Below are 27,681 nucleotides of genomic sequence, written 5' to 3'. Positions count from 1 at the left end.
CAGCTATCTCCACCATGGAACTAATATTCACTGTGAATAGGTAACTGGTGCTACAACGTGTGCATATCAGACATTAGCTCATGGGGGCCCTACAACCAATGTAAGTGAGATCAGGAAGCAGAATGTCATTTGCTAGCCAGAATTTTAAGGTTATATGTATACATTGGGGATGGGGTGGTCTGAGAGCTTTTTGTTCCTTCATGCTCAAATTGCTGAGCATTTACCCAATGGTGTGTGTGCATAGTCTGTGTTTCCTGCAAATGCAATTCTAAATCATTTTAGAATAATGAATGATTAAGTTTGCAGTTGAAATCTGGGAAATAAATATCTAACCTTAGCCTTTGAACAATTAATTTGGAGCCTGAAAAGGAACTGGGAATAAATAATTTCAGCCTTATATTCTGTTCAGTCTCTACCCTGAGCTAGATGGCATGTTGAACCTTTATCCAACCTGAGTTAAACCCAGTCTGGCGCAAACAACCAAGTGTAGTTTATTAATGACAGTGGTTAAATTCCGTTGAAGGACATTGAGAAGGGGATTTGTTTATTACATAGTGCCTGGATCCCTAGTCAGGATCAGTGCCTAGATGCTGTGGAAACATGCCTAAAGCACTGGTGCTAGCTTTGCTGTAGACAGGCTTCAGGCAATTCACTTCAGCTCGGCTGTACCATTGCTGGGAAATAACTAAAAAACACTTAGCCATAGAATCACCCTTGTTGCTGTTTCATTCTGCAAATTCTGTGAAGTAGATGTGCTTAAACTTGCAAATTAAGATTGTGAAGATATATTTTAAAGTAAGTTTGTGGCCTTTAAGTCTCTCTAGGCCAGTGTTTCTCAAATGCATGCACCGTGGCCGCATGTGGCCACTAGGGGCTTTTCTTGCTGCCAAAGCCTCCTGGGCAGTAATTGTGGGCTGGAGGGAGCAGCAAGGTGATGTTGGGCCCTGCCCTCCCTCTTGAGCCACAAACGTTGGAGGACAGTTCTCCACCTTCCCGGGGGTGGTGGGGCTGTGGCTTCCGGCTTCAGCCCTGCTGTGGCAGGCGACAGGCTCTGGCCACACGGCAGCGGGCTCTGACCATAGGGCTTTGGGATCTGGCTTTGGCTGCACAGTGGCAGCTCTGTCCCCTGGTCACTAGACTTCAGGCTCACCCCCCCCCTTATTGCGCCTGGCCCCCCCACTGCCTCCCTACCCACCTCTCCATCCAAGGCTTAATTTGTCCCCCGTTTGCCAGGGCTGAGTAAGTCTGCTGTGAAAAGTGATAACTTGCATGTTTGTTAATATCACTTTTCACTGCCTCCCAGCTAGCTAACAAGTCTTTGCTCTGAAAAGTGATAACAACAAACATACAAATATCACTTTTCACAGAAGCAGACTTACTAGCTAGCAAGTCTTTTAAAAAAAAAAAAAAAAAAAAAAAACCCAAAAAGCAAAAGAAACAACAACAAAAAAGACAACATGCAAAGCACCTTATTTGTGTTTCTATTCTGTTTAGTCCAGTAAAGAACAGAGACAACTGTATGTTGTTGTTGACTCTTCAAAAACACCCCCTCATAAATAAATTACTATGATCGTACATGTATATGTGCATATGTATTTGTTTTTCCTAAAGTTAATTACATATTTTAGGAAAAATTGTCGAAGCGGCCACCAGCAAGAGTTGGTGGCCGCACTCTGAGGCCATCAAAAATTGTTGTGAAAACCCCTGCTCTAGGCAATCCCACTAAAATGGGATGTTTCATTGTTTCAAGGTTGTCTTGTAGCAGAAGAAACATCAGTGAACATCCACTAGAACAGAGGTAGGCAACCTATGGCACGCGTGCCAATTTTCAGTGGCACTCACACTGCCCGGGTCCTGGCCACCGGTCCGGGGGGCTCTGCATTTTAATTTAATTTTAAATGAAGCTTCTTAAACATTTTAAAAACCTTATTTACTTTACATACAACAATAGTTTAGTTATATATTATAGACTTGTAGAAAGAGACCTTCTTAAAACATTAAAATGTATTACTGGCACGCGAAACCTTAAATTAGAATGAATAAATGAAGACTTGGCACACCACTTCTGAAAGGTTGCCGACCCCTGCACTAGAATTAAAGAGGAGTTTTTGTTAACTGCTACAGAACCACATTGATTTAATCTGGGGATTTGGGTTGTACCTAGGGTGACCAGATCGCAAGAGTGAAATATCAGGACACATTGGGCGGGGGGCGGGGAGAGAGACAACGACAGACACAGGTGCACAGAGCCATGAGAGGGGGCCCTAGGAAGCTGCAAGAGGGGTTGTACGGCCCCTGCTGCAGCCCGCACCACAAGCCACAGGGCAAGGACTCATGGCCCCGGCTCCAGCCCCCAGTAGAAGCCACAGGGCCAGGGGCACAGGGCTCCGGCTCCAGCCCCCGGCTGAAGCTGCAGGACAGGGGCGCAGGATTCTGGTTGCAAAGTCAGATCCAGTTGCAGGGCAGGGGAGTGAAGGGTTCCAGTTCTAGCTTTGGCTCCAGCCGCAGTCACAGAGGGGAGGCCCCCAGTCCTGCCTTCAGCCCCAGCTTCAGCCACTGACAGCTGAAGCAAACTACATCACAGAGGTCTGCAATCAGTGAGTCCTGCTGCAGCACCATAGTGTAGACACTTTCTATATCAATGGAAGGGGGCTTTCCATCACTCTAGTAAACCACCTCCCAGTGTGGTGGCAGCTAGGCTACTGGAAGAATTCTTCTGTTGACCTAGCCGTGTCTACACCAGGGTCTAGGTTGGCTTAATTACAGCGCTATGTGGTGTGAGAAATTCACACCTCTAAGAGATCTAAGTCGAACTAAATTTTAAATGTAGACCAGGGCTATGCCAGAGAAAAGAACATAAGAATGACCATACTGGGTCAGACCAAATGTCCATCTAGCCCAGTATCCTGTCTTCCAACAGTGGCCAATGCCAGGTGCTTCAGAGGGAATGAATAGAACAGGTAATCATCAAGTGATCCATCCCCTGTTGCCCATTCCCAGCTTCTGGCAAATAGAGTCTAGAGACACCATCCCTGCCCATCCTGGCTAATAGCCATTAATGGACCTATCCTCTATGAATTTATCTAGTTCTTTTTTTAACCCTGTTATAGTCTTGGCCTTCACAACATCCTCTGGCAAAGAGTTCCACAGGTTGACTGTGCATTGTGTGCATCAGGATAGTTTGCCATTGTGCCTTTAATACTGTCTCCTTGAGAAACCCTCAGCTCTCCTGAACTCCTACTTCTCTTAAGATTTCCTCCCACCGCATTTTCTTCCCTACAAATTCTGAGTTTGTTGAGGTCTGCTTTTTTTGAAGTGCACTGTCCTTATTCTGCTGGTCTCATTCTTTCCTTTCTTTAGTCTTCACTTTCACAACATCCTATGGCAAAGAGTTCCACAGATTGATTGTGTGAAGAAATACTTCCTTTTGTTTGTTTTAAACTTGCTGCCTATTAATTTAATTTGGTGACCTCTAGTTCTAAAAACAGACAGAATAGCTAGTCCTTTCGCCACTAAAGCCTAGAGTGACTTTCTGGAAGGCTCAGGCTTATGGCCCACTTAGGACATTATAGTGACTAAAGCCTAGGGGCAGAGTGCTTAGTACCGTGAGTGGGTCCATTGACTTTCAGTGGGACTACTCACAGGAGTAAGGTTACTCACATGTGCATTTGCAGGATCAGGCTTCAGCTGTTACCAGTAACTGAACACAAGTTTGTCCAATTAACAGCTTTGCTTAAGACCAGATTGCAACTTGCCCTTGTGGGGGGATGCTGGTGGAGGCACAAAACCTTTCCCCAATGAAGCCCTGCCAAATGGCCAGCCATAGTCACTGCATTTGAGGGACCACAGAGACTGATCCCTCTGTGCACACCCCAGGAAGATAAATCTCCTCAAAGGAAGAGAAGAAGGAGGACTAGAGCAGGATAAGCACAGGACTAGGGGTAGTAGGCTTATCTGGAAGTTCACAGATGGATTGTGTCTCCCCATGGTGAAATCCCTTGCTGAGCTCCCATAGGGGTGTTTCAGCTCTATGTATCTACTCAGGACTGAGGTATAAAGGCACAATCTAGCCCTTCATAGTCAAGTATTGTAAATTAATAGATTACATATCTGTTGCCCTTTCATCAATCTGAGCAACATTTCATTCGATGAGCAGAGTGACATGGCGCCTGTAGAAATCATTAGCGGAGAGTGTGTTGTTTTAAAAAAAAGAGGTGGCAGTTACTTCAGTGCACTGCGCTACTACAATCTTGTTTAGAAGAATATTACATTAATGAAAGTATGGAGAGTCACAGATTAGGATGAAACATAAAAGAGAGACGAGGGTGCAGTGGTTAAGGTGCTAGCATAGGACTTGGGAGACCCAGCTTCCCTGCTCCATCACAGACCTTGAGTAAGCCACTTAAGGCTCAGATCCTCAAAGGTAAATAAGCACCTAACTACCATTGATCTTAATGTGAGTTAAGTGCCTAAATACCTTTGAGGATCTGGGCCTTAAGGAACTGATGCACAGAGAGGCTATCTGTAAAATGGGGATATTAGCACTTCCCTGCCTCAGAGGGGAGTTGTGAGGATAAATATGTTAAAGATTGTGGAGAAAGTCCAGAGAAGAGCAAAAAAATGATTAATGGTCTAGAAAACATGACCTATGAGGGAAGATTGAAAAAAAAATGGGTTTGTTTAGTCTGGAGAAGAGAAGACTGAGAGGGGACATAACAGTTTTTAAGTATGTAAAACGTTGTTACAAGGAGGAGGGAGAAGAATTGTTCTTCTTAACCTCTGAGGAGAGGACAAGAAGCAATGGGCTTAAATTGCAGCCAGGGCGGTTTAGGTTGGACATTAGGAAAAACTTCCTAACTGTCAGAGTGGTTAAGCACTGGAATAAATTGCCTACGGCTGTTGTAGAATCTCCATCATTGGGGATTTTTAAGAGCAGGTTGGACAAACACCTGTCATGGATGGTCTAGATAATACTTAGTCCTGCCTTGAGTTCAGGCGACTGAACTAGATGACCTCTCAAGGTCCCTTCCAGTTCTGATTCTATGATTGTGAGATGCACAGATACCACAGTATTGAAGGTCATAAAAATAGCCATGACAGTTTACCAAAGTCCAACAGGGAGTATTATAAGGCTGTAAATCAAATTTACAATATTTTTTCCATGTGTGAGCACAATAAAGTGTTATAGTTGAAATAAACTGAAAGAAAACAAAGGAGCAGAGATTACAACCTATCTAGATTGTCATCTATTGCAACAGACATGGGCACACATTCAAGTGTCTGAGATATGCACAAATATTAGATAAACTTTCTTCTTCAGCAGTGTAATAAAGCCCCATGTCTGCCTCTGTCAGTGTTTAAATTATGGGCCATCTCCAGGCGTCGTCATATGCATGGAACACCTATTGAATTCAATGAGTATTTTGCATGTGAATTTGCCCCTTAATATAAAGATAAACCCAAATCTGTTGCAGTGCAGACAGGGAGAAAGGCAAGTGGCTTGTGCTGGTCTCCCCGCCCCACTCCCTTCTCCACAGCCCCGAACCCTCCCCGGGAGTCCCCCCCCTTTGGCCGCCAGGTAAGGTTTCACACCTGCTTGGCCAGGAGCCCCCCCAGAGGGACCTACCAGGGGCCAGGTGAGTCCCAGCAGTGCTTACCTGCTGGAGCGGCTCCCAGAAAGCATCCAGCAGGCAGGTCCCTCCCTCTGGCTCCTAGGATCGTGTCGCGTCGCTCGCGCGGGTTGGGTTGGGTTGAGGGGAGCGGGGGGCTTTCTGCATGCAGCGGAGTGGAGACCTCCTTGCCGCCTCTGTGTGCCTGGGGCTGCGGGGCAGGGCTGCACTCTGTCTGCAGGCTTCTGCCGGCCGGCGGGCTGGCACCGCCACGCCGGGAGCTGAGTCGTGGGTCGGGTTGGGGGTGGAGGGTGGCTCTCTCTGCCCAGCGCTCGCTGCCGGGGTCTTCAAGCCCCGCCCCGCTGCAGCACGCAGCAGAGCGGAGACCTCCTCGCCGACTCTGCGTGCCTGGGGCAGGGCTGAACTCTGCAGGCTCCTGCCGGCTGGTGGGGTAGTGCTGCCGTGCCGGGAGCTCAGCTGTGCTGCCCCAGGGCCCAGGAGGAAGAGGTGAGTGGTGCCGGCTTGTTGCGGTCCCCCCGATATCGGGACAAAGTGCGTCCCGACCAATGTAAGGTCGGGACGTGGGACAAGTCCCCTAAAATCGGGACGTCTGGTCACCCTAGTTGTACCTAAAATTATGGTTAAATGTAAGTCAGTTAAAATCTGGTACATTATATCTAGAAAAAAGAAGAGATTACTTGATCATGTCTTTGCGCCAGTCACTGAAAGGTGAACACTGCTATGTAAAACAAGATTTCTATTTAAATGTTGGGTTACTCTGTGGTCTGCCAACTGATAGCTTCCTTCAAGATGTCACTATGGTAATATGCAGTGAAATGTTTCTAGACCTTTTTGTAAGAAGCAAATAGCTAATAAACCTGGCTTGCTTAAGATTCTACAGTTTTTAAAAATAAAAATGCATACTTTTCCCCTGCTATTTCTTTACAATTAAGGTAGGATAGATAGCTTGCCTTTATGAAGAACAAGGTATAGTTCAAAGGCAGAACTGAGTCATGAGCACCAGTTGTGGTCAGCTGTGTAAGAACTATATTTATATGCTGAACTAAATATTGTGTGTGGATAAATTCAGCCTGTAAGGTACACAAAACTAAAATAGCCTCCTAATGGGAGGAGTGGAGGCTGGAAAACATAATAGGATTATTTTATATTGGCACAAAGGACATTCATGTATGCTACTAGAAAAGCATAAATTGCTATGTGGGATTTTTATCTTCTATCCAGCTGAAGTGGAAATGTTAAGATGGAATGTGTGTCTTGCAGGCTAACAAGGCCTCTACAGCCTGGACTTAAAGTGTTAAATACCCAACACAAGCGTCTCCAGAAAGTTATAGTGTCAAATTGCAAGTAAGACTTTAATTTACCATTCCTGGGCCACTTAAATAGAAAGATCTCCATAGGCAAATCCTTGCCCGTAATAGACATAGGTTCAGGATTATTTCTTTCCTGTGACTGATTTATATCAACCTGATTGAACAAAGCTTTAACATCATCCCCAATCAAAAGATCCTTAGGCAGTAACTTCCTTACACCAGCTCTAACTTCATGTTTAACACCATTCCATTCAAGATGGATTCTGGCTAAAAGCACACTTACAGTAAACTCACAGAGGATTATAATATTCACACTCTTATTTAGTAAATAATCTTCCTCTTTGACATGATCTGCTTTAACAAGAGTGATGTTAGAATCTGTAATTTGCCCTAAACAGCTTTTACCATTGACTTTTACATTCACTGCACAAGTTATGGGGTTACCTTCACTCAAGCTCACAGTAAAAGTATTTACATAAAAGGTGGCAGTGTTGGGGTAAATTTGGTTACACACAGACAACCGCTTAGAGTCAAACAACATACCAACATAGTTACAAACTGGATAGATTCTATCACCATCTCTGTTGTTGAGAGGAGCTGGCTTTTCAGGAAGATACAGTTCCTGTTCCTTTATTCTCTTGAGTTGGAGCTTAAGTCTGTCCACTTTTGCCTTAGCTTCTAGTTCCTGCAATTGAATATATGCCATTCTTTGTTCATGTTCAAAACACAGGAGTTGTCTTTCAGCAACTTCTCCTTCCTTATCAACTATTTTTTGCTCTTGTTCAAGTTCTAGCTGCTGGTTTTTCACTGCAAGCATTTTCACTAGGTCTGCTTCCTTATCACTGGCAATTAACAGATTTTTTTCAGTTCCTACTCTTGGGACTTTTTCTTAAAAGACAACCCCCTCTGTGAGCACAATTCTTCGAGGTTTTTTCTGTCAGGATCTTGATCATGGGTCACTCACTGTAACTGATTTTTAACCCTTAAACTCTGCAATGTCAAAATTTAATTTTGACAAGCGTGTGGTTCTGATCCAAAACCACAACTAACCTGTGGTAATGTGTATCCAACCACGACTACGCCACTGTGACCGGTGTAATAGGGGGTCCAGCTATGGTCACTCAATTAGGGTGAACTGCAAAGAATGGGGCGGCCAAATCCTAAAAAGCTGGTGGATATTCCAATACTTAGATATGCCAAGACAGCATAAAACAGCTTCTTTATTATCTTACTGGTTACTTAGAAGTCCAAACAACACAGTTGCCTTAAAATGATCCAGCCTCAGGCTTCTATTTAGGTACCCACGTCAAATATGATGATTTCTGAAAATCTTATTTCATCGTATAAAAGAAAAGGTTCTACCAGTCCCAAAGGATCGGACACATTACCTCCCAGGTTATTGAATATTCCAGATCTTACCCAAATACACGCTACAGCCAAGTCTTATTAACTAAAATTTATTAAAAAACAAAAGAGAGAGTATGGTTAAAAGATCAATATACATACAGATATGGGTTCAATTCATTGAGGTTCAGATTCACAGCAGAGATGGTGAGCTTTGTAGTTGGAAATAGTTCATAGGTCATAGTCCAATGTCCAAATCTCATATTCAGGGCGTACCAGCATAACTGGGACCTCAGTCTTGCGACTCAAACTTCCCCTGATGAAGCCTAAGCAGATCTGAGATGACAGAATCAGGCCCCAAGGATCTTTTATACAATTTCATGTCCTCTTTGACAAGTTGGGATTTCCTCAAGGAACAAAAGGTAATTAAGATGACTTTGAAGAAGGTCCATCACCTGTACTTAGCTATATGAATTAACATAAGGCCATTTGTTTTTTCCTCCACCATTCACAGTACATTTCAAAGAGATGAATACCAAGATATCCTGTGTTTACAATTCATTTAAATGATATCCGAATACAGCATAGACAGGGACTGTTGATTACATTGTAGACCCTACTCATACATATGTAAATACACAAAAACACAAACATTATCTCCCCACATGTCTTCTGTGGGTTATTTATTTTGCAGGATGTTTAACCCTTTCTAGCCATGCATCACATAAGGACTGACATTATTCTTGTAATAATCCCAGCCCCAAGGAGACTGCAGAATAACACAAGATGGAAGATAACGGAAGTGAGCTTCTTTCTCTTGTTTTCTCTCTAATACAGTGGTTGGATAAGTCATCTGAGTTCTAGGATAGCAAGGACTTTGCATTTGTGAAGTTCCAAAGCAGTTTTTGCAGCAAAGGATGCAGATGCTGCAGTTGAGATTAGGCATAAACCACAAGTAAAATAATACATGAATTTGTATCACTAGCATTTTAATTAGATATAACTGGTGACCTCTGCCTGCCATGCTTTTGAACTGCATAGGCTAGGGAAAATATTCATCTTTTTCTTTGTTCACTTACATCTAAAGTACCTAAAATCCAGTTTTAAATGTTGATACATTCAGATTTTGATTGTTTAGAACACAGAAACCCAGAGCTTGTCAAAAGAGAAATGTAATAGTTAATAGAACTACAGCAAATGGCTAAACCCCTGGTTTAAGATATCCGAATAAGAGTAGAAGAAATAAATAGGGCTGTTGATTAATCTCAGTTAACTCACGCAATTTAACTCAAAAAATTAATCTCAATTAAAAAAATTAATTGGGATTAATTGCAGTTTTAATCGCACTGTTAAACAATAGAATACCAACTGAAATTTATTAAATATTTTGGATGTTTTTCTACATTTTCAAATATATTGTATTCTGTGTTGTAATTGAAATCATAGCGTTGCAACTGAATTCAAAGTGTATTCACTTTATATTATTTTTATTTTACAAATATTTGCACTACAAAAATAAGAAAATATTTTTCAATTCACCTCATACAAGTACCATAGTGCAATCTGTTTATCGTGAAAGCGCAATTTACAAATGTAGATTTTTTTTTGTTTTGTTTTGTTACATAACTGCACTCAAAAACAAAACAGTGTAAAATTTTAGAGCCTACATGTCCACTCAGTTCTACTTCTTATGCAGCCAATCTCTAAGAGAAACAAGTTTGTTTACATTTACGGGAGATAATGCTGCCTGCTTCTTATTACAATGTCACCTGAAAGTGAGAACAGACATTCGCATTGCAAGGTATTTACGCGCCAGATATGCTAAACGTTCGTATGCCCCTTCATGCTTTGGCCGCCATTCCAGAGGACATGCTTCCATGCTGATGATGCTCATTAAAAAAATGTGTTAATTAAATTTGTGATTGAACTCCTTGGGGGAGAATTGTATGTCCCCTGCTCTGTATTTTACCCGCATTCTGCCGTATATTTCATGTTATAGCAGTCTCGGATGATGACCCAGCACATGTTCGTTTTAAGAACACTTTTACTGCAGATTTGACAAAACGCAAAGAAGGTACCAATGTGAGATTTCTAAAGATAGCTATAGCACTTGACCCAAGGTTTAAGAATCTGAAGTGCCTTTCAAAATCTGAGAGGGACAGGATTTGGAGCATGCTTTCAGAAGTCTTAAAAGAGCAACACTCCAATGTGGAAACTACAGAACTTGAACCACCAAAAAAGAAAATCAACCTTCTGCTGGTGACATCTGACTCAGATGATGAAAATGAACGTGCATTGGTCTGCACTGCTTTGGATTGTTATTGAGCAGAGCACATCATCAGCATGGACGCATGTCCTCTGGAATGGTGGTTGAAACACGAAGGGACATATGAATCTTTAGCGCATCTGGCACGTAAATATCTTGCAACGCTGGCTACAACAGGGCCATGCAAACAAACGCCTGTTCTCACTTTCAGGTGACACTGTAAACAAGAAGCAGACAGCATTATCTCCTGCAAATGTAAACAAACTTGTTTGTCTGAGCAATTGGCTGAACAAGAAGTAGGACTGAGTGGACTTGTAGGCGCTAAAGCTTTACATTGTTTTATTTTTGAATGCAGTTTTTTTTTGTACATAACTCTACATTTGTAAGTTCAAATTTCACGATATAGAGATTGCACTACAGTACTTGTATTAGGTGAATTGAAAAATACTATTTTTTATTTTTCCAGTGCAAATATTTATAATAAATATAAAGTGAGCACTGTACACTTGTATTCTGTGTTGTAATTGAAATCAATATATTTGAAAATGTGGAAAACGTCCAAAAATATTTATATAAATGGTATTCTGTTGTTTAACAGCATGATTAATCGCGATTAATATTTTTAATTGCTTGACAGCCCTAGAAATAAAGTATTAACAATTGCACCAGGAATTAAGTCTCAATTCGGTTCTAATTCATTTCCTTTGTGCAGTGTTTATGCATAACTTATAAGCTGTAAAAATCCCCCATGTCTATAAGCAGTACTTCCCTTTCTAACATTGATATGTTTGCCAGAATAACTTCTTAAACCAGGGACGGGCAAACTTTTTGGCCTGAGGGCCACATCGAGTTTCGTAAATTGTATGGAGGGCCGGTTAGGGGAGGGGTCATGGCCCGGCCCCCACCCCCTGTCTCTCCTTCCCCCCCCGCCCCGGGACTCCTGCCCCATCCAACCCCCCCCCATTCCCTGACGGCCCCTCTGGAACCCCTGCCCCATCCACACACCCCTGCTCCCTGTCCCCTGACTGCCCCCGGACCCCCGCTGCCCCATCCAACCCCTCCTCTCATTCCTGACAGCCCCCCCGGGATCCCTGCCCCATCCAACCACCCCTTCTCCCTGTCCACTGACTGCCCCCTGCCACCCCATCCAACCCCCCCTCCTTCCTGACTGCCCCCCCCGGAACCCCTGCCCCCATTCAACCCCTTGTTCCCCCCCAACCACCCTGACCCCAATCCACACCCTGCCCCCTTACCATGCTAATTTTGTTCTCAACATTTTCTATGCCCTCCTTTCCTGTCACTCCGTCCTCCCTACTTCTTTCTGCTTCTCTTGCACTCCTTCTTTCTGCCTGTCATGTACCTATGTTAAGTTAATTTCTTCTAATATGAAGTATCTCATAACACACGATTTCTGTCAACATAAGGGATCTATTTAGGACGCTTCACCAGCTGCAATCATGACAATAATGTATATGGATGTCCTTCAAAGCTGACTAGTTATTATAGCTTTTGAATTATGTGAATATTTCTTTGGACTCTGAATTAGGTGAAGTTTAGCGTCTTCAATTCCATTAGTCCAGGGATAGGCAACCTATGGCAGACGTGCCAAAGGCGGCACGCGAGCTGATTTTCAGTGACACTCACACTGCCTAGGTCCTGGCCACCGGTCTGGGGGGGCTCTGCATTTTAATTTAATTTTAAATGAAGCTTCTTAAACATTTTAAAAACCTTATTTACTTTACATACAACAATAGTTTAGTTATATATTATAGACTTATAGAAAGAAACCTTCTAAAAATGTTAAAATGTATTACTGGCCCGCAAAACATTAAATTAGAGTGAATAAATGAAGACTCGGCACACCACTTCTGAAAGGTTGCCGACCCCTGCATTAGTCAGTGAATTTCATAGCTTGTGGGGGGTGGGGGGAAGAGTAGGTGGGTGTGGGTGAGGGATATTTGGAAATACATAGAAACAAAGTGCCCTGAAGCTAAGTTTACAACTAAGGCAAAACAAATTAATTCTGACCACAATAGTCAGCTGGAAAGACTGACTATGCCGTATCCATTCAAGAATCTTGAATATGGATAGAACTACTTTGAAATCAATGACAGCAAGCCTACAGAGACTTTAACAGGAGTCTGATGATCAAGACATTGTAGCCTGTAACATGAGCTGTTCTATTCTGAACCAACTATATCAGGGGTGGGCAAACTTTTTGGCCCGAGGGCCACATTGGGGTTGCAAAACTGTATGGAGGGCTGGGTAGGGAAGGCTGTGCCTCCCCGAACAGCCTGGCCCCCACCCCCATCTGCCCCCTCCCACTTCCCGCCACCTGATTGCCCCCCTCAAAACCCCTGACCCATCCAACACTCCCTGCTCCTTGTCCCCTAATCACCCCCTCCCACCCCCCAGGACCCCACCCCCATCCAACTCCTCTGCTCCCAGTCCCCTGACTGCCCCGACCCCTATCCACACCCCTGCCCTCTGACAGGTCCCCAGGGACCCCGTGCCTATCCAACCCCCCTGTTCCCCATCTCCTGACCCCTATCCATACCCCTGGGACTCCCACATTTATCCAACCCCCCCAGTCCCCGTCCCAGAACCTCCGCCCCATCCAACCGACCCCTGCTTCCTGTACCCTGACTGCCCCCGGGACCCCCCGCCCCTTATCCAACCCCCCGGCCCCCTTACCATGCTGCTCAGAGCAGCATGTCTGGCAGCCCCGCTGCCTGGCCGGAGCCAGACATGCTGCCACGCTGCCCTGCATGAGTGTGCCGCCCTGCAGGAGTGCGCAGCCCTGCCGCCCAGAGTGCCGCCTGTGCGGCGGCGTGGCTGCGGGGGAGGGGGGACAGCAGGGGAGGGGCAGGGGGCTAGCCTCCCCGTCCGGGAGCTCAAGGATCGGGCAGGATGGTCCCGTGGGCCGGATGTGGTCTGCAGGCTGTAGTTTGCCCATCTCTGAACTATATCCTACATATAAAAAGCAATACTCTAGAGACTTCATTTATGAGTAGTTGCAATTCAGTTTTATTGAGCCCTGGTCTGAGTCTGGTGATGTTATAGACTGATATGTTTATATATGAATCTTCAATTATGACATCTGGGAATTGTGACACCTGGGAATCAAGATTTAGAAAGCCCCTTAATCCCATTAGGTTCTCTAGTTCCATTGATTTTCAGTGAGACTAAATCACTCAGGCACTTTTAAAAACTTTACCCCCCACATTACTTATATTTTATAGCAATACATGATAGAACTGACAACATCACTGACTGTTCAGAAGCACAGATTATCACATCTAATGATCAGTGCTTCTGATCAAGCTTCAGAGTTATGGACATAGTGCTTCCCTAGTAGGATCTACAGAACCCATTTGGGTGGAAGGCGTAAGAAAGGGAGGGGGGACAGTTTGTAGAATACCAGAAATCTATTAGTTGGTGGTCTAGTGCTGCTATGGAACATAAAGTTGTTGCTTACAGAACTCATGTAACTTAAGGATACCCACAGTTAGTATCGAGGGTAGAGTAAATTGCAACAGTGTTGTACTTAGGATGGGCAAAAGGTCTTGAACACCTCTCCCACCACCTCAAAAAAAAAAAAAAAAAAAAAAAACCTCAGGAATATAAATCAATAAAACAAAAATTCTCTTCTAGGGATTGCCTTGCACCCAGTTCCAAATTTCCCTGTCTCAGTATTTAGTAAACAAAAATCTCTAGTTTTCTCTTTCTTTCAGAAAGATAAACAGAAATCCCAAATTACCTTTAAACCAGGCTTCAAAACAAATTCACTCATTTTAGCTGGATCCTCTTTGAAGGTGGGTAGCCAACTTGGCTCCCTGTAGCTGTTCAGCTTTCCTAGTGGTGTCAGCAACTAACTTAATGGGCTCCACCTGCTTCTGGTGTCTGCCCATTAACCTTTGCCTCCCAGAATCCTGAAGCTTCCTGATCCACACCCCAGGCAGGTTGCATACTGTATCACATATACATTGTGTAAAACAAACTTTATATGTGTTAAGACTACAATACTTCCAACAAGCTGAACATATGAGAAGGGATGAGGTGGCTTGGAAAGGTTCATATTTCCATTACTCTTATCCTCTGTATCAAGCACATTTATGCTACCACTAATTTAATAAATGATAGCTAACTGTTTATGTAGTAAAGGGAAAAAAGTTTCAAGATGCCTGGGGTTTCCTGAGGGAGAACCTTGGCACCTAGATGTCACGGGAACTGGCACATTAAACAATATGCATATGTTTCATTCTCAGTTTAAAAATATTTACGTTACAAAGGAGCCTTTATCCTTTTTGTTCACTGACAACTGGAACACTCCTTATGAGTGATTACAAGTAGTAGCCTCAAAACGTTTTCTCTGTTATATTTTATTTTAAAAAACCTTCCAAGTAAACATAATACAGATAAATACAAATAGCAAGGAAACTCAGAAAGCCACATGTCCAAAGACCCAAGGCTATATACAAACCTTCCTCTGTAAAATAGGTATAATAAAATAGGTCTGGTCGGCAGTGCTGTGGGGCTAAAGCAGGCTAGTCCCTACTTGTCCTGGCTGCGCACTGCGCCCCAGAAGCTGCCGGCAGGTCCTGCTCCTAGGTGGGGGCACCAAGGGGCTCCACGCACTGCCCCCATCCCGAGCACTGGGTCCGGACTTCCATTGGCTGGGAACTGTGGCCAATGGGAGCTGCAGGGATGATGCCTGCGGGCGAGAGCAGATCATAGAGCCTCCTGGCCCCCCTGCCTAGGAGCCAGACCTGCCGGCTGCTTCTGGGGTGCAGCGTGGAGCCAGGACAGGTGGGGGCTAGCCTGCCTTAGCCCCGCTGCGCCGCTGCCTGGGAGCTGCCCGAGGTAAGCCCAAGCCCCAACCCCCTTCCCCAGCCCTGAGCCTCCCTCAAACCTAGAGCCCCCTCCTGCACCCCAAACCCCTTATCCCCAACCCCACCCCAGAGCCTGCACCCCCAGCCAGAACCCTCCCCCCCCCCGCACGCCAACCCCCTGTCCCAGCCCAAAGGCCCCTCCCACACCCTGTGAACCCCTCATGACCCTAGCCCAAAGGCCCCTCCCATACCCTATGGCCCCACTTGAGAGCCTGCACCCCAAGCCGGAGCCCTCACCCCCTCCTGTACTCCAACTCCCTGCCTCAACTCACAGTCCCCTCCCGCACTCTGAATCCCTCAGCCCAACCCCCTAGCCTGGAGCCCCCTCCTGCACCCTGAACCCCCTCATCCCTGGCCCCACCCCAGAGCCTGCACCCCCAGCCAGAGCCCTCACCCCCTCCCGCACCCCAACCTCCTGCCCCAGCCTGGAGCCCCCTCCCACACCCTGAACCCCTAATTTCTGGTCCCACCCTGGAGCCCACACCCCCAGTTAGAGCCATCACCCTCTCCAGCACCCCAACCCCCTACCCCAGCCCAGTGAAAGTGAGTCAGGGTGGGGAAGAGAGAGCCACCTAGGAAGGGGGAATGTAGTGAATGAGGGGCGGGGCCTCAGGGAAGGGGCAGGGCTAGGGTGTTGGGTTTTGTGGGAGTAGAAATTTGGCAATCCTAATTTAAATCAAGTTCTCATGAGGACATAGTTTAAGCTGTTTTTGTAGGAAACCAGATGATTTGATAGCTGGAAAAATTTCTGTAAATAGCAGTGAGGATTCAACCTTTTGCAGGTTTGGTCTTTTTAAACTTAAAATGGTTAAATCAGAAAAAAAAAATCATAGCAGCATTTTAAGAAAAAGCAGATTTTTTTAAAAAAAAGAAGTGGTTTATTTAAAATACCTAAACAATGCTCTCATGCATTTGCTGTAGCAATCAATTATATTCTGGTACAGTATCGTGTGGTTTAGTGCTGTGAGGAGCTTGGAGCTTGAGGGTGCTTGTGACTTTGCTAGGAGTGTCTGGATCCATAATTATCAGAGATACAAATCTTTGTTGAAATGTTTTATTTAACAGCCCAGATGGAAAAACTATTAAGCAATACAGTTAAAGGAAGTGAACTAGTATGTATAGGATGGGTAGGCCATTTGTTTCAGGAGAGGCATTGGCCTTCCCATATATGGAAAAAGACATTTTAGTTGTTAACTTTATGAGGAATCTATGCCCAGAACTACATTCATCATAGGGCTGCACTTCCTCAGGAATGTTTCTGTTCCAAGCTGTCTTAGTCATAGCTTCAACAGTGTGTCACATCTTTGTAGACTTATTTACATAGTCTGCATGGATTTGCTGTTCGTCCACAGTTAGGCTGCCCTAAAAAGGTGATCTGCTTATAATTTCTCATTTCCACTAACGGTAAAGGCTGTGTGGTGCCAGCAATTTAATTCTTCTTATTGAATTTAATACAATGAAAAGAAGCAGCATATATTATACTTAAACTGAAGCTTTTTGTAAATTAATACTCAAAAAACTTAATTGTGAAATAGGATTTCTATATGCACAATATATCTGGTACAAACCCACAAAAGCAAGGAAATGCAAAGTTACCTAAGAATACATTCCTTTCTCTACCCGCAGGCACACTCATTACCATTACCACAGGTACGGTACACCACAGACTACATACTGCAACCTTAACTCTTCCCTTCTATCACACTCCGCACAGACCCCTTTATCCAATTATTTCCCCCAAACATTAATAGTTGTGGATGTTAAGTGACAGACCTGCGGGTGGCAATTTTGCAACAGAAAAGCTTCAAAAACAGACTCCAATGAGAAACTGCGGCGCTTGAATTGATATGCAAACTAGATACAATCAGCTTATGCTTGATTAGAGACTGGGAATGGCTGAGCCATTACAAACATTGAATCTATCTCCCCATGTAAGTATTCTCACACTTGCTTCTTATCAAACTGTCTATACTGGGCTATCTTGATTATCACTTCCAAAGTTTTTTTTCTCTTACTTAATTGGCCTCTCAGAGTTGGTAAGACAACTCCCACCTGTTCATGCTCTCTGTATGTGTATATATATCTCCTCAATATATGTTCCATTCTATGCATCCAAAGAAGTAGCCCACGAAAGCTTATGCTCTAATAAATTTGTTAGTCTCTAAGGTGCCACAAGTACTCCTGTTCTTTTTGCGGATACAGACTAACACGGCTGCTACTCTGAAACCTGATGTTAAGTGTGATAGTTGGTTTTTGAGAGGGTAATTTGGCAAAGGGTGCGTACTTGCACATGGGAATGCTAGAGGATGAGGGAAGGCTCACACCCCTAGTGGGGTAGAATTCAGGATGCAGTGCATGGTCTCTGGTGTACAGTAGTCGGATATTGGTAAGGTGTGTGGGACTTAGAGGATTATGCACTGTTAGGTAGCTTAGCTTTCCATTTCTTTTTGTGTCAGGTATATTGTGTGTGTGTGAGAGAGAGAGAACGCTAACTGCTGCACAGTGGGTTTTTTTTTTTTTTTTTTTTTTTTTGGTGTGTCTTAATTTTCTAGGGTTGGTTGGTTGGTTTGTGTTTAAATTAGGGTTAGCAGTTTGATGGGGAAGGCAATTCTGTTGGGGACAGAAATGAAGCTCCTGTGGCAGCGTGTGAAACCTTTTCCATTGTAGTATAAAATTGGATAAAAAAGTGTAGATCCTGATGGAGAAGATTTTCAGTCCATCTTCGGTGCACCTATTCCCTATCAATCAGGCTTGGGTACAGAGTATGTAAACTTTCAGTAGCAACTAAAAATGCTCCTAAATCCTTTATAGAAAACAAAAAGCCTATCCCCACTGCCCCAGATCTACTAATAATTCTCTTCTCTTCCAATATTTTTGAAAAATAGACAATTTTTAAAAGAAATCTGTCAGCAAAGAAATGTAAGACTGCCAAAGAAAATGAGCAGCCAGAGCACATTTTCAAATAGTGTAATTTCTGTTAAAAATGTTATGAAGCGAAACCAGATAAGAATTACATAGAAAATTTAAAGTGCCTAAGAACTGAAATTTCACACTGATTGGCTATATGCTTGTAGAGAAAACAGGACCATATGCACCATTTTAGAACACTATGAAATTACTACCAGGTGTTTCCATAATAATTAGGGAAACTAGAAGTCGAATAATTTTCTGGATACAGTGGTTTATAAGGATTCAAATCCTGTTCTTTTCTTATAAAATATGCATAATATGTAGCTTACTCATATTTTTTTAGGGATATCTTTATTAAGATTTGTAGTGCAAAGAAAAGACTTAATTAATCCTTTTTTGTCTTGCCTGATTCCTGACATTTTCAGATCCATTTTAAAGTCATTTTAAAGTCACTCAGAATGAGACATTTCTTTTGTAAATAGTTATGTGAAAATTTTGTTTGTGTTTTTATTTGTAACTGATCACTGAATCTTATTTTTAATAGTTTCTCTGAGTTTTTACATTTGCACAGTAAAATATCTTACTAAATTTAATTTCTTCCTCCCTAAATTCCATTACATCTAATTTTGGTACTTTCAAGATGTCTGGGAGGGCTTCAAATAACTACCTGTGGTATGAAACCATGGAAATAAAAACATTTCATACCTATTTATATTCCAACAGACTGTGGAGCATTACTGTACACACTAGAATCTGCACTCTAACCTGGGATTATCTATATTATGACCTTCTCCAACCTTCATTCTGAGAACAGAAGGAGTAATTTATTTTGAAGATGGTGCATTTATTTAACTAATTTATGGCCATTTGGACTAAATGAAATGACAGGAAAAGAGTGTTTTCATCACTGTGATATCTTCCTAAAATAACAATTGACTGGTAGGTGAATAAGGAGGGAAAACCTGTTAGGTCATATCAAAATGCCGGCCTGTTCTCTTTAGTATATTATACAGTGCCTTTGTCCAGTCTGATTTTAAATAACTGAAAAATGATGCTTCCACAAATTTCCTTGAGAGACTATTCTTCAGTCCAACATATCACAAAATCAGGGCATTTTTTAAATGTTTAATTTAAATTGGTGGGTCTGCTCAATCACCAGGGATAAAGGGACCAATTAAGGATGTTTATAAAAAACTAAATGATTTCTGTGCATCAGTCATCACCACAGGGAGATAACTGCTCTTTTTTCGTAATAAAAATGAGGTACCAGGCCCAAATGGTATGCATCCAATAGATTTGATGGAGCTTAAGTATGACTCATAGACTTATAGACTTTAAGGTCAGAAGGGACCAATATGGTCATCTAGTCTGACCTCCCGCATGATGCAGGCCACAAAAGCTGACCCACCCACAACAGAATCTTCCAGCCTGCGACCCCTGCCCTGACTCTGCACTTGTCCTTGTTGAACCTCATCAGGTTTCTTTTGGCCCAATCCTCTAATTTGTCTAGGTCCCTCTGTATCCGATCCCTACCCTCTAGTGTATCTACCACGCCTCCTAGTTTAGTGTCATCGGCAAACTTGCTGAGAGTGCAGTCCACACCATCCTCCAGATCATTAATAAAGATATTAAACAAAACCGGCCCCAGGACTGACCCTTGGGGCACTCCGCTTGGTTAGCTCCCTCTGATGTTCTTCACATTCTTCTCTGAACTGACTAACCTAATCAACGCTGTCATCTGCAAAATTTTGCTACCTCACTGCTCACCCCTCCATCCGATTGTTAATACATATATTAAACACTGCACTTAGTACAGAACCTGGAGCTATCCTGCTGTTAGCAGTTTTCATCATGGCAAAAGGTAATTATTCCTTACTCTTTGTTTCCTGTCCCTTAGTCAGGTTTTGATCCATGACAATACTTTGCCTCTCATGCCAGGACAGCTTCATTAATTTAGTGGCTTCTAGTTAGAGATCTTATCCAAGGCTTTTCAAAAGCATAAATAAATTATGTCAGTTGGTTCTCCTTTATATATTATATTGACACTTTCAGTGTATTCTAACAGATTTGTGAGTCATGATTTTTCTTTGCAGAAACCGCATTCTTTAGAACCTAACATATCATGATCTTCCTGGTATTTTATTTTTCTGTTTTTAATTGTTTCAACAAATTTACCAAGTATAGATGTAAGGCTTACTAGTCTATAATTCTCTGGATAAAAGTAGAGGATTTTTTAAAAAATTAAAATTGGATTTTTTAAATTTAAATCAAATAGAGGGGTTTAAAATTGATTTTGACATTATATCAACCTATGTTAATACCTAAACTTACTATAATTTATTAACATTTAATTATAAAAAATAAAATTAGGCAGTACATGTTTGCTGCTAAGTTTTAAAGAAAATTGGAAATTGAAAAAGCAGGAAGACTTGTTTTCCCTCTTCCAATTTATGAATAAAAACTAGGTGTGTCTAGTTCTAAACTAGCGACTAGTTCTAAAAACTTGAAGGACATGGTGACCAAACAAATAAACAGCTCAATTCACTAATTACAGATCACATTTAATTTGTTTAATAAATTGGTTAATTTTAAATGCAAAACATGTTTTGATTAACTCACTTTTTTTCTAATGTATCCAGCTCATTTAAGGTAGCTTTATTTAATCAATACAAAATTAAAAATGCTGTTTGTGCATTTTAATTGATTTTTAATTTCCATCCAAATAGAGCTTGACACAAATCATAATAAAAAAAAAAAATCAATCTAGTAAATAAGCTTTTTTTCTACCATAATTAAAAAGAATGTAAAAATTAAGAATCTGAATAAATGAAAATTATGCTTCATAATTGCTTAAATAAATATGTATAGTTATTGTGTATCCTCCTGGTTACCAAAAAGAAGCATTAAATTTAGTGTAAAGGCTATATTTAGCTGTAAAACAACATGATGTAATGGTTAAAAGCCAACGAGAATCAATCTTTCTTTAGGTAAAGAATTAAAAAGTACAAATCCAAAACAAGATTAAAATCAATTATTTAAATCAAGGTTCCCTGCTTGCCAATTTAAGTCATGATTAAAATTGGTGGATTTAAATCAATCCACCATGCTTCAACCACTTCATAAAGCTACCTTAAATGAGCTGGATACATTAGAAAAAAAGTGAGTTAATCAAAACATGTTTTGCATTTAAAATTAACCAATTTATTAAACAAATTAAATGTGATCTGTAATTAGTGAATTGAGCTGTTTATTTGTTTGGTCACCATGTCCTTCAAGTTTTTAGAACTAGTCGCTAGTTTAGAACTAGACACACCTAGTTTTTATTCATAAATTGGAAGAGGGAAAACAAGTCTTCCTGCTTTTTCAATTTCCAATTTTCTTTAAAACTTAGCAGCAAACATGTACTGCCTAATTTTATTTTTTATAATTAAATGTTAATAAATTATAGTAAGTTTAGGTATTAACATAGGTTGATATAATGTCAAAATCAATTTTAAACCCCTCTATTTGATTTAAATTAAAAAAATCCAATTTTAATTTTTTTAAAAATCCTCTACTTTTATCCAGAGAATTATAGACTAGTAAGCCTTACATCTATACTTGGTAAATTTGTTGAAACAATTAAAAACAGAAAAATAAAACACCAGGAAGATCATGATATGTTAGGTTCTAAAGAATGCGGTTTCTGCAAAGAAAAATCATGACTCACAAATCTGTTAGAATACACTGAAAGTGTCAATATAATATATAAAGGAGAACCAACTGACATAATTTATTTATGCTTTTGAAAAGCCTTGGATAAGATCTCTAACTAGAAGCCACTAAATTAATGAAGCTGTCCTGGCATGAGAGGCAAAGTATTGTCATGGATCAAAACCTGACTAAGGGACAGGAAACAAAGAGTAAGGAATAATTACCTTTTGCCATGATGAAAACTGCTAACAGCAGGATAGCTCCAGGTTCTGTACTAAGTGCAGTGTTTAATATATGTATTAACAATCGGATGGAGGGGTGAGCAGTGAGGTAGCAAAATTTTGCAGATGACAGCGTTGATTAGGTTAGTCAGTTCAGAGAAGAATGTGAAGAACATCAGAGGGAGCTAACCAAGCGGAGTGCCCCAAGGGTCAGTCCTGGGGCCGGTTTTGTTTAATATCTTTATTAATGATCTGGAGGATGGTGTGGACTGCACTCTCAGCAAGTTTGCCGATGACACTAAACTAGGAGGCGTGGTAGATACACTAGAGGGTAGGGATCGGATACAGAGGGACCTAGACAAATTAGAGGATTGGGCCAAAAGAAACCTGATGAGGTTCAACAAGGACAAGTGCAGAGTCAGGGCAGGGGTCGCAGGCTGGAAGATTCTGTTGTGGGTGGGTCAGCTTTTGTGGCCTGCATCATGCGGGAGGTCAGACTAGATGACCATATTGGTCCCTTCTGACCTTAAAGTCTATGAGTCTATGAGTCCTGCACTTAGGACGGAAGAATCCCATGCACAGCTACAGACTAGGGACCGAATGGCTAGGTAGCAGTTCTGCAGAAAAGGACCTAGGGGTCACAGTGGATGAGAAGCTGGATATGAGTCAACAGTGTGCTCTTGTTGCCAAGAAGGCTAACGGCATTTTGGGCTGTATAAGTAGGGGCATTGCCAGCAGATCGAGGGACGTGATCGTTCCCCTTTATTCGACATTGGTGAGGCCTCATCTGGAGTACTGTGTCCAGTTTTGGGCCCCACACTACAAGAAGGATGTGGAAAAATTGGAAAGAGTCCAGCGGAGGGCAACAAAAATGATTAGGGGTCTGGAGCGCATGACTTATGAGGAGAGGCTGAGGGAACTGGGATTGTTTAGTCTCCAGAAAAGAAGAATGAGGGGGGATTTGATAGCAGCCTTCAACTACCTCAAGGGGGGTTCCAAAGAGGATGGAACTCGGCTGTTCTCAATGGTGGCAGATGACAGAACAAGGAGCAATGGTCTCAAGTTGCAGTGGGGGAGGTCTAGGTTGGATATTAGGAAACACTATTTCACTAGGAGGGTGGTGAAGCACTGGAATGCGTTACCTAGGGAGGTGGTGGAGTCTCCTTCTTTGGAGGTTTTTAAGGCCCGGCTTGACAAAGCCCTGGCTGGGATGATTTAGTTGGGAATTGGTCCTGCTTTGAGCAGGGGGTTGGACTAGATGACCTCCTGAGGTCCCTTCCAACCCTGATATTCTATGATTCAAACAAAATGAATGGGCATCACAATAGCAGATGAAGTTCAGTGTTGATAAATGCAAAGTAATACATATTGGAGGGAAAAAATTGTGCTACTTACGGCTTGTCTACGTGAACATTTAGTTTCCGGCAAGCTAGAGTGTGAGTCTATCCCTCACTAGCCTGCTGTTCACTAACTGTTCATATAGACCCTGAAGACTTGCACTAGTGGTTAGAATTCTTTGCTCTACTGCTGTTTCAAAGCAGGGTAGATCAGAACACATCGAGGAATTGTTAGTGTGTATCCGCAGGGTCCCCATGGACAGTGAGTGCTCAGCGGGCTAGGGAGGGGCAGATTCACACTCTAGCTTGCTGCAAACTGAATGTTTATGTAGGAAAGCCCTCATATTCCTTACAGGGTGCTAACTTCACTGTATTAAGTCAAGATGAGTTTTAAAAAAATAATTTGAAAATAAACTCTCCACAGTGGTACCTTCCTAGTATAACATCCAATCTGCATATACTAGAAGTACAATCATATTTTGTTTAACCAGGTCATAACACACTCACCTAACCTATTTGACAAGATTAATTGAGGCATGTCATCACAATAATGTCTGAATCACATTTGTATGTCCATATTACCATGCTATCCTACTATGTTTGGTATATTAGTAGCTCAACTACTTACATTTTATTTTCCAGACAAATTTCAACTCGCTCATCTGGGTTGTACTACTATGTTGCTCGATTTGGCATGGATTTGCCCAACCAGGTACATCTAAATGTTGTAACAATCTTGAATTCAGCAATAGATTGATTTAAAGTAAAGTTGAACTGTATATTTTTACCACGGTTTCATTTAATATAAATAGCACACTTTTGCCTTCATGTACTTCATGGTAACATGTTAGAGAAGCAGTAATAATAATAATAAAATAATAGCTCATATTTTGCTTTTTCTTGGTGGCCTGTTTGAACTGGATTAATCTTGAGTTACATGGCTAGTAGCGAGGAATTTATTTAAAATTAAGTGTGTGATTACCAGCATATTTTAAAATGAAATAATTTATTTTTGTTCCCTGATAGGTGGAAGTGATTGTATAAAAGCTAATGCAAAATCATGTGGGGAATGTATACAAGCAGGACCAAACTGTGGCTGGTGCAAAGCGCAAGTGAGTATATTTGTGAAATGCTTTCTCTGATGTTTTGTCTTAGGTGTTTTAGTACCCTAAAAACTATCTATTCTTACCCTATTTTAGGATTTTCAATAGTAGCCATTTACTTCAGTGTCTACAATGTCTAAATCAAAGCTAAAGAACAATTTAAGTATCTTATGCTAAATAACTGGATGAAATCTGGATTGGCTAGGTCTGCCCATCAGAAAGTGCCAGAGATTTTGATCTCTCTTTCATTGCCAAATGTTAAGGGCACACAGACTTTAGGAGATCTGACTCATAGTTATTTAAAATCATTCCAGCCTGGAGTCTGTCTGGATGTGTTTAATTATATTCTCCCAGTAACATTAGAGGATTGGTAATTTTAAATACAGACAAAGTGGAAGAGGGAAGCTGAGAGGGGGAGGTTTAAGAGGTTTAGATAGGTTTTAAACCTGAAATGTTGAAGTTTCAGTATTTGATTCTTAGGGTGGATTGGTGTTTTTGGTTTATATTTCATACAAAAAAAAAGAGGAGAGAATGCAAGGTTATGTAATTAAGTACTCAAGTCAGGAAGTGCAAAATTTAAGATTGAACATACAGGGTCTGATCTTATGTATCAAATAATACAATATAATATCATACAATTTATTCTACAGTCTTAGCCACATATGTTGAACTGTTTGTTCCAACTAAAAAAAAAAAAAACCCTGAACAGGGATCAGGTATGGAAAATCTTAACCTGAAATGTAAATGTTTCAGAAAACTATACAAAACTGAGAACAGGAATTTTAATGGAGAGTGTTTTACAATTTTAACTAGAGTGGTTGCTGCCAAATGCAAGTTATAATGTAAGTTTCCTGATTTTTAGTAATAAGACTTATACTTAATAAGACAGGAAGCCTTACCTATTTACTGCTCCACACACATACCCTCCGTAAATATTGGAATATATTTAGTAAACTTCAACTTTGTCGTTTTGGTTGCAGATTCATGTAGCTCCTGGCCAGTTTCACATAAATAAATATGTCTGACACATTTTAGGAGCCATGCATAAATATCTTCAATTTTTGCTTATGTATTGAAAAAACTTCCCCTTTCTTCCAGTGATTAAAAATGCCTCATACTGGAAGCCATATGAGTGCATGTATTCATACTGTATTTACAGGTCAAAATGCTTTTGTGGATTGTGGGATGGTAGCTTTTGTTCAAGACAAAGTTGTCCAAGACTCTTTAGTTCAGAAGTACATTTCTGACTCTTCCTCCTCCTCATTGAACTTTTCCCAAATGTGTCAGGAGTTGTATACATCACTAAAGAGAGAAGGTGGGTGAGGTAATATCTTTTATTGGACCAACTTCTGTTGGTGAGAGAGACAAGGTTTTGAGTTACATAGAGCTCTTCTTCGGGTCATCAAAGCACTGTAATTCTGTTATAGTCTACCCAAATACTGTGATGTACTATTTAATTACAAGGTTTCCAAAAAAAGCAAAACTAAAGTTCTGTTGCCGCACATATCAATTAAATATGTTCAGTTTCTTGTAGGCTAGTTGAGGAAAGGCAGATTTTCTCATTTGTTGTTGGTGGTTTTCGAGCATCTCAGAGTAGTTAATTGAATAGTGACTTCATGTTTCTGTTGGAAGAATGACTTTGAACACTTTTTTTTTTTTTACCTTGCCTCAGTCACATGCACAGATTTACTTTAGTAAAGTTAACCATGAGCTGCTGTACTGGATAAATTTTTCACTATAGTCATTACTAAATTTAGTAAAACAATATATTTCAGAGTTTTATATTTTACAATTTAAAATACACTTTTAAAAAATTGCCAGTGTGTCTTAGGGTGACCAGATATTCCGATTTTATAGGGACAGTCCCAATTTTTGGGTCTTTTTCTTATATAGGCTCCTATTACCCCCCACCCACTGTCCTGATTTTTCACACTTGCTGTCTGGTCACCCTAGTGTCTCAAGAGGTTCTTGGTGCATAAAAATAATGGGGTAAATACCAAAAGTAGTGTTATGTGCTCAAGCCATGTGTTACAGATTGTAAATTGCTGTGAGTTTGATGTTCTTCCCCATATCTTCTAGAAATTTTTACAAGAAGGAGAGCCAACTTCTGCCCGATGTGATGACTTGGCAGCACTAAAGAGTAAGGGCTGCTCTCCAGATGAAATAGAAAATCCTAGAGGTACCAAAGGAGTCCTCAAAAATAAAGAGGTAACAAATCGTAGCAAAGATACTACAGAAAAGCTCAAACCAGAGGACATTACCCAGATCCAGCCACAGCAATTAATACTGAAGCTACGAACAGGTATGGAGATTATTAATTCTGATCTTCATATATTTTTTTAGGCTTTCAGTATTTATGAATTTGATATTTTGAATGCTACATATGCCTTTCTGCAATAATGATGATTGTTGCTAGGAAGCACAGAGATTTGAAGAAGAGCAGTCCCATCCCTGTAACTCCAGGCGCTCAGATAACCTGTGAAATGAGAGTAAAGCTTAGCTAGATGGGCATAATTTACACAGAACATTGAGATAAAAACAAAAGATAACAAAGAACATGTAGGGGGCTTGCATTAGTAAATCTATTCCTACGAAAAGACTAGTTTACAGGTTAAGACAAAATTGTCCCATTTTGTAGTGCTTTTGACCTGTCATCCTGGAGTGTGTCCATCTGGAAAATAGAGTAGTAGATTAATAATAAAAGCGAGGGAAGATGAAAAACACACAGAATGAAAAGTTATGAGAGTACTGCTGTCTGCCAAAGCACTCTGTGCCCGAAGGCGGAACTATTTGAGAACTAGTTTTTGAGGTTTGGTAACCATGAGAGCAGAAGCCCAGCAGCCAGATTTGCAGATTTCCATATAAGATACCTTGTTCTAGGTGGCCAAAGAAGTGGATACAGACCTAGATGAATGAGCACAAACCACAAGGTAGTTGTGTAGCCATTTTCATCCCTGAAATAGAGACTTGGCTCC

General features: G+C 41.4%; 1 protein-coding gene across 1 annotated transcript in view; it reads left to right on the top strand.

Moving 5' to 3' along the window:
- The window catches only part of ITGB1 (integrin subunit beta 1), an 80,633-nt gene that overhangs the window by 9,876 nt on the left and 43,076 nt on the right, over positions 1-27,681 (top strand). The window contains exons 2-4 of the mRNA XM_065399866.1: positions 24,246-24,315; positions 24,630-24,715; positions 26,786-27,008. Of these exons, the coding sequence (XP_065255938.1) occupies positions 24,246-24,315; positions 24,630-24,715; positions 26,786-27,008 (379 nt within the window). The remainder of the gene's footprint in view (positions 1-24,245; positions 24,316-24,629; positions 24,716-26,785; positions 27,009-27,681) is intronic.

Source organism: Emys orbicularis, chromosome 2 (genome assembly GCF_028017835.1).
Source record: "Emys orbicularis isolate rEmyOrb1 chromosome 2, rEmyOrb1.hap1, whole genome shotgun sequence".
Lineage (NCBI taxonomy): Eukaryota > Metazoa > Chordata > Testudines > Emydidae > Emys > Emys orbicularis.
The sequence above is the reverse complement of the archived record's forward strand: the minus strand, read 5'-3'. Positions and strand labels throughout refer to the sequence as shown.